The sequence below is a fragment of the Phymastichus coffea genome, unplaced genomic scaffold (assembly GCF_024137745.1).
Source record: "Phymastichus coffea isolate CEN01 unplaced genomic scaffold, Cenicafe_Pcof_1.1 PCOF00033, whole genome shotgun sequence".
Classification (NCBI taxonomy): Eukaryota; Metazoa; Arthropoda; class Insecta; order Hymenoptera; family Eulophidae; genus Phymastichus; species Phymastichus coffea.
Window position 1 is genome coordinate 3,396,672 of NW_026706844.1, and position 13,853 is coordinate 3,410,524.

Consider the following 13,853-nt stretch of genomic DNA (forward strand, 5'->3'; position numbering starts at 1 on the left):
CTTGATTGGAAAATAAAATTCGTTAATTCAATTTTATTTTACAATTCATTTCCATCAAACACAAATGATCTTCCATTTGTGGTCAATTGAAATGAACAACGTATTTAAAACGTTTGTAAAAATTTCGTCATGGATTATAGAGTGTTCCGTTCATTTGAACAAATTACTTATCAGGCTTCGCTGAATAACGAAGGGCAATAGCTTTTATTTAGATAAGGAAGCATGGAAAATGTCATGTTATTCATGAACTTATTTATCTATTATGATCTCGGCTGATAAGCTACCTAACTAAATGATCAAAAACATGTTGACAGTATTATTCAATTATTTTCGAGATTTAGTATACATATTTAAATTTTTCCTAATAAGATAATTACTATTTTTTAATTTCTTCCTCTCTATGTAAATTTTGATGAGCTATACCTATCATTTTTTATTACGTTCAAAACCTAATTATAGTTTAATTAATTTGTGATGAAAAATGATTATATTTCAATCAATAAGCAGTTCTCTGCAGCTACCATTCTTAGAAGCAATCGTTACATGAAACCTGTAAAAGAGAAATTATATATCTTGTTTCATTCAAAATTTCCGTGACGTAAGGTCTTTAATATATATAACATTTTGTTACAATATCTTTATTGCTTGTGTCAAAGATTAACATTTAATATGATGATTGTTAAATATATGAATATAAGTAATAAATACTGATTAATACTTTGAGACTGATGTTAAATGACGATGGTGACCTTGCTGATGATTTTTACTATATCTAAAAAATGATTGCTCCGTCAACTTTTATTATATATATTTAACTAGAATTGCTTGCAAGAGATGAAGATATTTTGACACTAAATAAAGTGTTAAAATATTTAGCAGTCTTAAGTATTGAGAAGGATTTAGAATGAAAAATATATATCTACTTTTCTTAGTTAATATTTGATATTTTTACATATTAATAGTTTAATTGACATGACGTCAGTTCGCAATATGTATACTACACTACACAATAAATAAAAAACGAAAAAAATTGAAAAATTTTTATTAAAAAATGAGATTTATTCAACGGTAACAATAAGATTTGAAAAACAATGTAAATGATGTAAAAACATTCAGCACAAGTATTTTCTGAATTAAATGTATTTTCATCTACATTTTTGCTGATAAAAATATTACGTACTCTCGGAAACTTCATGAAAGTATGAGTCAGGAATACAATTAGAATTTTCCAAGTAAACAGGTATAACGATCATCTGGAGCTACAAATTATTTATGTCCTGGCAATAAAATAAATGGAATAAGTTTTTATCAAGATTTTTAAATATATAATGTCGTTTATTTCATCTTCAAGTATCTTCGCGTGTGGTCGTTTTTAATAGTAAATTCGCTTATTTAAAGTATGTCTTTACAATCATAGAAGATAGAAAAATAGGATGTGCTAAAATTAATCGACTGGTAACATATGAAAATTTTTGTGATTTCTTTTTAGAAACTTCAACCTAGACATAGCAATGTCGAAGGTATTGATATTATTTTGCCTCGTAACTTTTGGAGCAACATTCTCTTCAGCACATTGGTGGTATTCAGTAAAAAAATCATGTCGCCCACCTGGTTTCATTGTAAGTAATAGAAAAAGAATCTTTACTAATCGATGAATTTTACTTTCTTACTTAGTAATCTATGTGAATGGTAAATGTAAAAAAATTAACATATCCTACGAGAAAATATGAACTTGATTGTTATAGTGTTCAAATGACAATGATTGCTGTGATCCATTTATCTGTAATCCATGGGCACATCGTTGTACTAAACGACCAAATAATTTACCACCTGGACAAACTTGCATCCCTGCAGGTTCTCTCGTAAGTAATAATATTGAAGTTGAACTTATAGTATTCGATAAAATTCAAATGATTTCTATTTCGAATTTAATTTTTACAATACAGTGCAGCAAAGATAGCGATTGTTGCGAGTCGCTCATTTGTAACAAGTGGGCTAGACGTTGTGCGAAACCACGAACCACCACCACCACAGTAACTGTACCAACAACCGAAGGAAGTAAAAGTAGCGAAGAATCTTCTGAAAGTTCAGGTTCTACTTCGGGAACTTCAACAGTACCATCACATAAGATATGTCGTTGGCCTGGAATGAGAGTAAGAATAAATAATCTATGACATAAAATACAAAAAAATTTATTGTAGCTATAAAAGTAATATTATTAATTTTGTAGTGTTCAGATGACAGCCAGTGTTGTAAGCCTTTCATATGTAATCCCGGGGCAAATCGCTGTACCAAAAAACTACCAAATTATCCACCCGGCCAAACTTGTAAACCTGCTGGTGCAATTGTAAATTGATTGTTATAAAAAAAAGTCAGATTGAATTTAGTATTATCTTATTAGCTTAACTAAATTTTGGATATACATGCATATTTCAGTGTAAAAAAAAAGAAGATTGTTGTGAATCATTGATTTGCAATCAATGGGCTAGACGTTGTACGAAACCACGAATCACCACCACAGAAACTGCACCGATGACGCCAGAAAGCGGAAGCAGCGAAGAAACTTCTGTAAGTTCGAGTTCTACTTCGGCAACTTCAACAGTACCATCACATGAGAAATGTCGATGGCCAGGAAAAAGAGTAAGAATAAATACTTCATGACATAAAACACAAAATTTATTGTAGCTATTAAAGTAATATTATTTATTTTGCAGTGTTCAGATGACAGCCAGTGTTGTAAGCCATTCATCTGTAACAAATGGGCAAAGCGTTGCAGTATAAGGAAATTTCCACCTGTACCAAATTGTATACCGCCTGGTGCTCATGTAAGCTTTAACATTTATGATAAATTAATCAAAATTCATTATAATCTGACTTATAATATACTTTTCTATAATTAATAGTGTACCAAAACGGAAGATTGTTGTGAGGGATATCTTTGTAATCCGTGGGCACAAAGATGCACCAGACCAAAAACCACAGTGGCGCCTACTACTAGCACCACTACAGTGGCGCCTCCTACTAGCACAACTACAGTGGCACCTACTACTAGCACCACTACATTGGCGCCCACTACTAGCACCACTACAGTGGCGAGTTCTACTAGCACCACTACAGTGGAGCCTCCACCTAGAACCACTACAGTGGAGCCTCCTAAAACCACCACTACAGTGAAGCCACTTACTACCACCACTCCAGTGGAGCCTACTAAACCAAACACTACAATGGAGCCTCCGACTAGCACTACAGTGGCGCCTACTACTAGCACCACTACAGTGGCGCCACTTACTACCACCACTTCAGTGGCGCCACCTAATAGCACCACTACAGTAAAGCCTCCTACTTCCACCACTACAATGGCGCCTACTACTAGCAACACTACAGTGGCGCCTTCTAGTAGCACCACTACAGTGGAGCCACTTACTACCACCACTACAGTGGCGCCTACTACTAGCACCACTACAGTGGCGCCTCCTACTAGCAACACTACAGTGGCGCCTTCTACTAGCACCACTACAGTGGAGCCACTTACTACCACCACTACAGTGGCGCCTACTACTAGCACCACTACAGTGGCGCCTCCTACTAGCACCACTACAGTGGCGCCTACTACTAGCACCACTACATTGGCGCCTACTACTAGCACCACTACAGTGGCGCCTCCTACTAGCACCACTACAGTGGCGACTCCTACTAGCACCACTACAGTGGAGCCTCCACCTAGAACCACTACAGTGGAGCCTCCTAAAACCACCACTACAGTGAAGCCACTTACTACCACCACTCCAGTGGAGCCTACTAAACCAAACACTACAATGGAGCCTCCGACTAGCACCACTACAGTGGCGCCTACTACTAGCACCACTACAGTGGCGCCACTTACTACCACCACTACAGTGGCGCCACCTAATAGCACCACTACAGTAAAGCCTCCTACTTCCACCACTACAGTGGCGCCTACTACTAGCAACACTACAGTGGCGCCTTCTAGTACCACCACTACAGCGGAGCCACGTACTATCACCACTACAGTGGAGCCGGCTATTGGCACCACTACAGTCGAGCCTCCTAAAATCACCACTACAGAGGAGCCTACTACTAGCACCACTACAGTGGAGCCACATACTACCACCCCTATAGTGGAGCCTTCTTCTACCACCACTACAGTAGAGCCGGCTAATAGCACCACTACAGTGGAGCCGCCTAAAACCACCACTACAGTGGAGTCTTCTACTACCACCACTACAGTGGGTCCTCCTACTAGCACCACTACAGTGGAGCCAACTACTACCTACACTACAGCGGAGCCTCCTACTACCACCACTACAGTGCGTCCTCCTACTAGTACCACAACAGTAGAGCCACCTACTACCACCACTACAATGGAGCCGCCTATAACCACCACTACAGTGGAGCCTCCTACAACCACCACTACAGTGGAACCTCCTACTACCACTACTACAGTGGAGCCAACTACTACCTACACTACAGTAGAGCCACCTACTACCACCACTACAATGGAGACGCCTATAACCACCATTACAGTGGAGCCTCCTACAACCACCACTACAGTGGAACCTCCTACTACCGCTACTACAGTGGAGCCACCGACTACCACCACTACAGCGGAGCCACCTACTACCACCACTACAGTGGAGCCTTCTTCTACGATCACTACAGTGGAGCCTCCGACTAGCACCACTACAATGGAGCCGCCTATAACCACCACTACAGCGGAGCCACCTACTACCACCACTACAGTGGAACCTCCTACTACCACCACTGGAGTGGAGCCACCGACTACCACCACTACAGCGGAGCCTCGTACTACCACCACTACAGTCGAGCCAACTACTACCTACACTACAGTGGAGCCTCCTACTACCACCACTACAATGGAGCCTCCTACTACCACGACTACAGTGGAGCCGGCTACTGGCTCCACTACAGTCGAGCCTTCTAAAATCACTACTACAGTTGTGCCACCTACTACCACGACTACAGCGGAGCCTCCTACTAGCACCACGACAGTAGAGCCACATACTACCACCACTACAGTGGAGCCACCGACTACCACCACTACAGTGGAGCCGCCTACTACCACCAATACAGCGGAGCCAGCTACAAGCACCACTACAGTGGAGCCGGCTACCAGCACCACTACAGTACAGCCACCTACTACCACCAATACAGCGGAGCCAGCTACTACCACCACTACAGTGGAGCCACCTACTACCACCACTACAGTGGAGCCTTCTTCTACTATCACTACAGTGGAGCCTCAGACTAGCACCACTACAATGGAGCCTCCTACTACCACGACTACAGTGGAGCCGGCTACTGGCTCCACTACAGTCGAGCCTTCTAAAATTACTACTACAGTTGAGCCACCTATTACCACGACTACAGCGGAGCCTCCTACTAGCACCACTACAGTGGAGCCCGCTACGAGCACCACTACAGTGGAGCCTCCTACCAGCACCACTACAGTGGAACCTCCTACTACCACAACTACAGTGGAGCCGCCTACTACCACCAATACAGCGGAGCCAGCTACAAGCACCACTACAGTGGAGCCGGCTACCAGCACCACTACAGTACAGCCACCTACTACCACCAATACAGCGGAGCCAGCTACTACCACCACTACAGTGGAGCCACCTACTACCACCACTACAGTGGAGCCTTCTTCTACTATCACTACAGTGGAGCCTCAGACTAGCACCACTACAATGGAGTCTCCTACTACCACGACTACAGTGGAGCCGGCTACTGGCTCCACTACAGTCGAGCCTTCTAAAATCACTACTACAGTTGAGCCACCTACTACCACGACTACAGCGGAGCCTCCTACTAGCACCACTACAGTAGAGCCACCTACTACCACCACTACAGCGGAGCCACCTACTACCACCACTACAGTGGAACCTCCTACTACCACAACTACAGTGGAGCCACCGACTACCACCACTACAGCGGAGCCACCTACTACCACCACTACAGTGGAGCCTTCTACTACCACCACTACAGTGGGACCTCCTACTAGCACCACAACAGTAGAGCCACCTACTACCACCACTACAATGGAGCCGCCTATAACCACCACTACAGCGGAGCCACCTACTACCACCACTACAGTGGAACCTCCTACTACCACCACTGGAGTGGAGCCACCGACTACCACCACTACAGCGGAGCCTCGTACTACCACCACTACAGTCGAGCCAACTACTACCTACACTACAGTGGAGCCTCCTACTACCACCACTACAATGGAGCCTCCTACTACCACGACTACAGTGGAGCCGGCTACTGGCTCCACTACAGTCGAGCCTTCTAAAATCACTACTACAGTTGTGCCACCTACTACCACGACTACAGCGGAGCCTCCTACTAGCACCACGACAGTAGAGCCACATACTACCACCACTACAGTGGAGCCACCGACTACCACCACTACAGTGGAGCCGCCTACTACCACCAATACAGCGGAGCCAGCTACAAGCACCACTACAGTGGAGCCGGCTACCAGCACCACTACAGTACAGCCACCTACTACCACCAATACAGCGGAGCCAGCTACTACCACCACTACAGTGGAGCCACCTACTACCACCACTACAGTGGAGCCTTCTTCTACTATCACTACAGTGGAGCCTCAGACTAGCACCACTACAATGGAGCCTCCTACTACCACGACTACAGTGGAGCCGGCTACTGGCTCCACTACAGTCGAGCCTTCTAAAATTACTACTACAGTTGAGCCACCTATTACCACGACTACAGCGGAGCCTCCTACTAGCACCACTACAGTGGAGCCCGCTACGAGCACCACTACAGTGGAGCCTCCTACCAGCACCACTACAGTAGAGCCACCTACTACCACCACTACAGCGGAGCCACCTACTACCACCACTACAGTGGAGCCAACTACTACCTACACTACAGTGGAGCCTCCTACTATCACCACTACAGTGGAAACGGCTACTAGCACCACTACAGTGGAGCATCCTAAAACCACCATTACAGTGGAGCCTCCTACTACCACCACTACAGTGGAGCCTTCTACTACCACCACTACAGCCGAGCCTCCTACTACCACCACTACAGTGGAGCCAACTACTACCTACACTACAGTGGAGCCAACTACTACCTACACTACAGTGGGGCCTCCTACTACCACCACTACAATGGAGCCTCCTACTACCACGACTACAGTGGAGCCGGCTACTGGCTCCACTACAGTCGAGCCTTCTAAAATCACTACTACATTTGAGCCACCTACTACCACGACTACAGCGGAGCCTCCTACTAGCACCACTACAGTAGAGCCACCTACTACCACCACTACAGCGGAGCCACCGACTACCACCACTACAGTGGGACCTCCTACTAGCACCACAACAGTAGAGCCACCTACTACCACCACTACAATGGAGCCGCCTATAACCACCACTACAGTCGAGCCTCCTACTACCACTACGACAGTAGAGCCACCTACTACCACCACAACAGTAGAGCCACCTACTACCACCACTACAGTGGAGCCTTCTTCTACTATCACTACAGTGGAGCCTCCGACTAGCACCACTACAATGGAGCCTCCTACTACCATGACTACAGTGGAGCCGGCTACAATCACCACTACAGTGGAACCGGCTACCAGCACCACTACAGTACTGCCACCTACTACCACCAATACGGCGGAGCCAGCTACTACCACCACTACAGTGGAGCCACCTACTAACACCACCACAGTGGAGCCACGTACAACCACCACTACAGCGGAGCCTCCTACTACCACTACGACAGTAGAGCTACCTACTACCACCACAACAGTAGAGCCACCTACTACCACCACTACAGTGGAGCCACCTACTACCACCACTACAGTGGAGCCTTCTTCTACTATCACTACAGTGGAGCCTCCAACTAGCACCACTACAATGGAGCCTCCTACTACTATGACTACATTGGAGCCGGCTACAATCACCACTACAGTGGAACCGGCTACCAGCACCACTACAGTACAGCCACCTACTACCACCAATACGGCGAAGCCAGCTACTACCACCACTACAATGGAACCTCCTACTACCACGACTACAGTGGAGCCGGCTACTGGCTCCACTACAGTCGAGCCTTCTAAAATCACTACTACAGTTGAGCCACCTACTACCACGACTACAGCGGAGCCTCCTACTAGCACCACTACAGTAGAGCCACCTACTACCACCACTACAGCGGAGCCAGCTACTATCACCACTACAGTGGAGCCCGCTACGAGCACCACTACAGTGGAGCCTCCTATTACCACCACTACAGTGGAGCCTCCTACTAGCACCACTACAGTAGAGCCACCTACTACCACCACTACAGCGGAGCCAGCTACTATCACCACTACAGTGGAGCCCGCTACGAGCACCACTACAGTGGAGCCTCCTATTACCACCACTACAGTGGAGCCTCCTACTAGCACCACTACAGTAGAGCCACCTACTACCACCACTTCAGCGGAGCCACCTACAACCACCACTACAGCGGAGCCTCCTACTACCACTACGACAGAAGAGCCACTTACTACCACCACAACAGTAGAGCCACCTACTACCACCACTAAAGTGGAGCCACCTACTACCACCATTACAGCGGAGCCTCCGACTACCACTACGACAGTAGAGCCACCTACTACCACCACAACTGTAGAGCCACCCACTACCATCACAACAGCGGAGCCACCTACTACCACCACTACAGTGGAGCCTCCTACTACCACTACAGTGGAGCCTTCTTCTACCATCACTACAGTGGAGCCTCCTACTAACACCACTACAGTAGAACCACCTACCTCCACCACTACAGCGGAGCCACCTACTACCACCACTACAGTGGAGCCTCCTACTACCATCACTACAGTGGAGCCTCCTACTAGCACCACTACAGTAGAGCCACCTACTACCACCACTACAGCGGAGCCACCTACTACCACCACTACAGTGGAGTCTCCTACTACAACCAATACAGCGGAGCCAGCTACTATCACCACTACAATGGAGCCGGCTACGAGCACCACTACAGTGGAGCCTTCTTCTACCATCACTACAGTGGAACCACCTACTACCACCACTACAGCGGAGCCTCCTACCACCACTACGACAGTAGAGCCACCTACTACCACCACTACAGCGGAGCCACCTACTACCACCACTACAGTGGAGCCGGCTACGAGCACCACTACAGTGGAGCCTCCTAAAACCACCACTACAGCGGAGTCTCCTAAAACCACCACTACAGCGGAGCCTCCTACTACCACCACTACAGTGGAGCCTCCTACTACCACCAATACAGCGGAGCCAGCTACTATCACCACTACAGTGGAGCCGGCTACGAGCACCACTACAGTAGAGCCACCTAAACCCACCACAACAGTAGAGCCACCTACTACCACCACAACAGTAGAGCCACCTACTACCACCACTACAGCGGAGCCTCCTACTACCACTACGACAGTAGAACCACCTACTGCCACTACAGTTGAGCCTTCTTCTACCATCACTACAATGGAGCCTCCTACTACCACCACTACAGTGGAGCCGGCTTCTGTCTCCACTACATTCGAGCCTTCTAAAATCACTACTACATTTGAGCCACCTACTACCACGACTAAAGCGGAGCCTCCTACTACCACTACGACAGTAGAGCCACCTACTACCACCACTACAGTGGAGCCTCCTACTACCACCAATACAGCGGAGCCACCTACTACCACGACTAAAGCGGAGCCTCCTACTACCACTACGACAGTAGAGCCACCTACTACCACCACTACAGTGGAGCTTCCTACTACCACCAATACACCGGATCCAGCTACTATCACCACTACAGTGGAGCCTTCTAAAATCACTACTACATTTGAGCCTCCTACTACCACTACGACAGTAGAACCACCTACTACCACTACAGTTGAGCCTTCTTCTACCATCACTACAGTGGAGCCTCCGACTAGCACCACTACAATGGAGCCTCCTACTACCACCACTACAGTGGAGCCTCCTACTACCACCAATACAGCGGAGCCAGCTACTATCACCACTACAGTGGAGCCGGCTACGAGCACCACTACAGTAGAGCCACCTACTACCACCACTACAGCGGAGCCACCTACTACCATCACTACAGTGGAGCCTCCTACTACCACCTATACAGCGGATCCAGCTACTATCACCACTACAGTGGAGCCTCCTACTACCACCAATACAGCGGAGACAGCTACTATCACCACTACAGTGGAGCCGGCTACGAGCACCACTACAGTAGAGCCACCTACTACCACCACTACAGCGGAGCCACCTACTACCACCACTACAGTGGAGCCACCTACTACCATCACTACAGTGGAGCCTCCTACTACCACCTATACAGCGGATCCAGCTACTATCACCACTACAGTGGAGCCTCCTACTACCACCAATACAGCGGAGCCAGCTACTATCACCACTACAGTGGAGCCGGCTACGAGCACCACTACAGTAGAGCCACCTACTACCACCACTACAGCGGAGCCACCTACTACCATCACTACAGTGGAGCCTCCTACTACCACCTATACAGCGGATCCAGCTACTATCACCACTACAGTGGAGCCGGCTACGAGCACCACTACAGTAGAACCAGCTACTACCACCACTACAGCGGAGCCACCTACTACCACCACTACAGTGGAGCCGGCTACGAGCACCACTACAGTGGAGCCTCCTAAAACCACCACTACAGTGGAGTCTCCTACTACCACCAATACAGCGGAGCCAGCTACTACCACCACTACAGTGGAGCCACCTACTACCATCACTACAGTGGAGCCTTCTTCTACTATCACTACAGTGGAGCCTACGACTAGCACCACTACAATGGAGCCTCCTACTACCACGACTACAGTGGAGCCTCCTACTACCACCAATACAGCGGAGCCAGCTACTATCACCACTACAGTTGAGCCGGCTACGAGCACCACTACAGTAGAGCCACCTACTACCACCACTACAGCGGAGCCACCTACTACCACCACTACAGTGGAGCCACCTACTACCATCACTACAGTGGAGCCTCCTACTACCACCTATACAGCGGATCCAGCTACTATCACCACTACAGTGGAGCCGGCTACGAGCACCACTACAGTAGAGCCACCTACTACCACCACTACAGCGGAGCCACCTACTACCATCACTACAGTGGAGCCTCCTACTACCACCTATACAGCGGATCCAACTACTATCACCACTACAGTGGAGCCGGCTACGAGCACCACTACAGTAGAACCACCTACTACCACCACTACAGCGGAGCCACCTACTACCACCACTACAGTGGAGCCGGCTACGAGCACCACTACAGTGGAGCCTCCTAAAACCACCACTACAGTGGAGTCTCCTACTACCACCAATACAGCGGAGCCAGCTACTACCACCACTACAGTGGAGCCACCTACTACCATCACTACAGTGGAGCCTTCTTCTACTATCACTACAGTGGAGCCTACGACTAGCACCACTACAATGGAGCCTCCTACTACCACGACTACAGTGGAGCCGGCTACCGGCTCCACTACAGTCGAGCCTTCTAAAATCACTACTCCAGTTGAGCCACCTACTACCACGACTACAGCGGAGCCTCCTACTACCACTACCACAGTACAGCCACCTACTACCACCACTACAGTGGAGCCTCCTATTACCACCACTACAGTGGAGCCACCTACTACCGCTACTACAGCGGAGCTAGCTACTACCACAACTACAGTGGAGCCTCCTACCACCACTACAGTGGAGCCTTCTTCTACCACCACTACAGTGGAGCCTTCTTCTACCACCACTACAGTGAAGCCACCTATTATCACCACTACATTGGAACCTTCTACTATCACCACTACAGTGGAGCCGGCTACTGACACCACTACTGTGGAGCCTGCTAAAACCACCAATTCAGAGGAGCCTATTACTACCACTACTACAGTGGAGCCTCCTAAAACCACCATTACAGTGGATCCTCCTACTACCACCACCACAGTGTAGTCACCTACTACCATCACTACAGTGTAATCTCCTACTACCACCACTACAGTGGAATCTCCTACTAGCACCACTACAAAAGTAACTACTCCAGGCGGAATTCGCGAACAAACTACCCAAGGTGGTAGTGTAGAACATACTACGCAAGGCGGTAGTGGCGAATAAACCACCCAAGGCGGAAGTGGAGATCAGACTACTGAAGGCGCAAGTGAAGAAAATACTAAGCAAGGCCGTAGTGGTGAACAGACTACTGAATGCTCAAGCGGAGAACAAACCACCCAAGGCGAAGTGGCGATCATACTACGCAAGGCGGTAGTGGCGAACAAACCACCCAAAGCGGAAGTGGAGAACAGACTACTGACGGCTCAAGTGAAGAAAATACTAAGCAAGGCAGTAGTGGTGAACAGACTACTGAAAGCTCAAGTGGAGAACAAACCACCTAAGGCGAAGTGGCGTACATACTACGCAAGGCGGTAGTGGCGAACAAACCACCCAAAGCAGAAGTGGAGAACAGACTACTGAATGCACAAGTGAAGAAAATACTAAGCAATGCGGTAATGGTGAACAGACCACTGAAAGCTCAAGCGGAGAACTTACCACCCAAGGCAGAAGTGGGGAACATACTACGCAAGGCGGTAGTGGTGAACAGACTACTCAAGGTGGAAGTGGCGAACAGACTACTGAGGACTCAAGCGGAGAACACACTACCCTAAGCGGAAATAATGAACAGACAACCGAAGATGTAAGTGGAGAGTCAACGACCGAGGATAGTACAGAATGTAATGAAACTACAGAGCAATCAGAATCTTCATCAGAGGTCACAGAAAAACCAGTTTAACTAGAACCAGTTGATGAAAATCCAACCGACGGATTGTAGACTAATGTATCTCATGAATGCATCTGCTAGTAATTATTCACTTTCTTCGTTACAGTTGTAACGCTTCATTCACTAACAAATTTAGTATAATATATTATAATATTATGCAAACAAATCAATTGGTATTTCGATATGAGAGCACTCCCTACATTATTTATTTTAAGTGGCTGATAGTTTAAAGGGTAATAAAATACTACTATATGATCCCTATATTTAGAAATAAACTTTATAGTGGACGATATTTATTTAGGAGTATTTTGTACATAAATAGATGTAATTTGTTTTATTTATATGTGTATATATATGTGCGTGTGTGCGTGCGCGCGTGTGTGTGTGTGTGTGTGTGTAGTTTCGCATCTTCAATAGAAAAATAGTATTATTCTAATTATAATACAATTTAGTAAAAATGTGAATAATTCTGTTATATATTTCATAGCTACAAAATATAATTCCTTATTTGATTAAAATTTTGTGTTTAATAATCATATAATTAAATGACAATATTCTAGCTATACAATGAATAAAATTTCCATTGATAACAATGATGGATCGTTCTATTGATCATAACTTACACGTTGTAGAACATAACAAAAAGAGATTACTTATTCTTCATTACTTGTTCTTCATGCTCAGTATTTATACGAGAGCAATCAAAAGCATAATGCTGAATTATAAAAATGTACTTCTATATTATTTAAGAATTTGAAAAATATGATTGTATTTAAAAGAAAGCAAAATTTCATTTGCAATTATTGGAGTAATAGATCAAGACTTTTATGTCGAATCCAACGATCTTATCCTAATATTAGTAGGCTCGTCTGATTGTGAGACATTTTCCATTTTATATATTCTATCGGTTACGTAAACTTATTTTTTATTATTACTTCTTAGTATATTTGGATTGCTTA

At 46.4% G+C, this 13,853-nt stretch overlaps 2 protein-coding genes across 2 annotated transcripts; both read left to right on the forward strand.

Moving 5' to 3' along the window:
- Positions 1–972: 972 nt before the first annotated feature.
- Positions 973–12,071, forward strand: LOC131663374 (mucin-2-like). Its single transcript, XM_058933748.1, has 17 exons — positions 973–977; positions 1,490–1,619; positions 1,746–1,862; positions 1,947–2,153; positions 2,231–2,347; positions 2,437–2,640; positions 2,715–2,825; positions 2,904–5,219; positions 5,286–5,651; positions 5,718–6,596; positions 6,663–6,855; positions 6,922–7,767; positions 7,921–10,345; positions 10,396–10,664; positions 10,720–10,993; positions 11,071–11,312; positions 11,368–12,071. Exons 1-17 carry the CDS (start codon positions 973–975, stop codon positions 12,069–12,071), a joined length of 9,405 nt encoding a protein of 3,134 aa, XP_058789731.1.
- A 251-nt stretch (positions 12,072–12,322) lies between these two features.
- LOC131663376 (uncharacterized) lies at positions 12,323–12,906 on the forward strand. Its single transcript, XM_058933749.1, has 2 exons — positions 12,323–12,467; positions 12,539–12,906. The coding sequence occupies exons 1-2, from the start codon at positions 12,323–12,325 to the stop codon at positions 12,904–12,906; spliced, it is 513 nt and encodes a 170-aa protein (XP_058789732.1).
- The last annotated feature ends 947 nt before the right edge of the window (positions 12,907–13,853 follow it).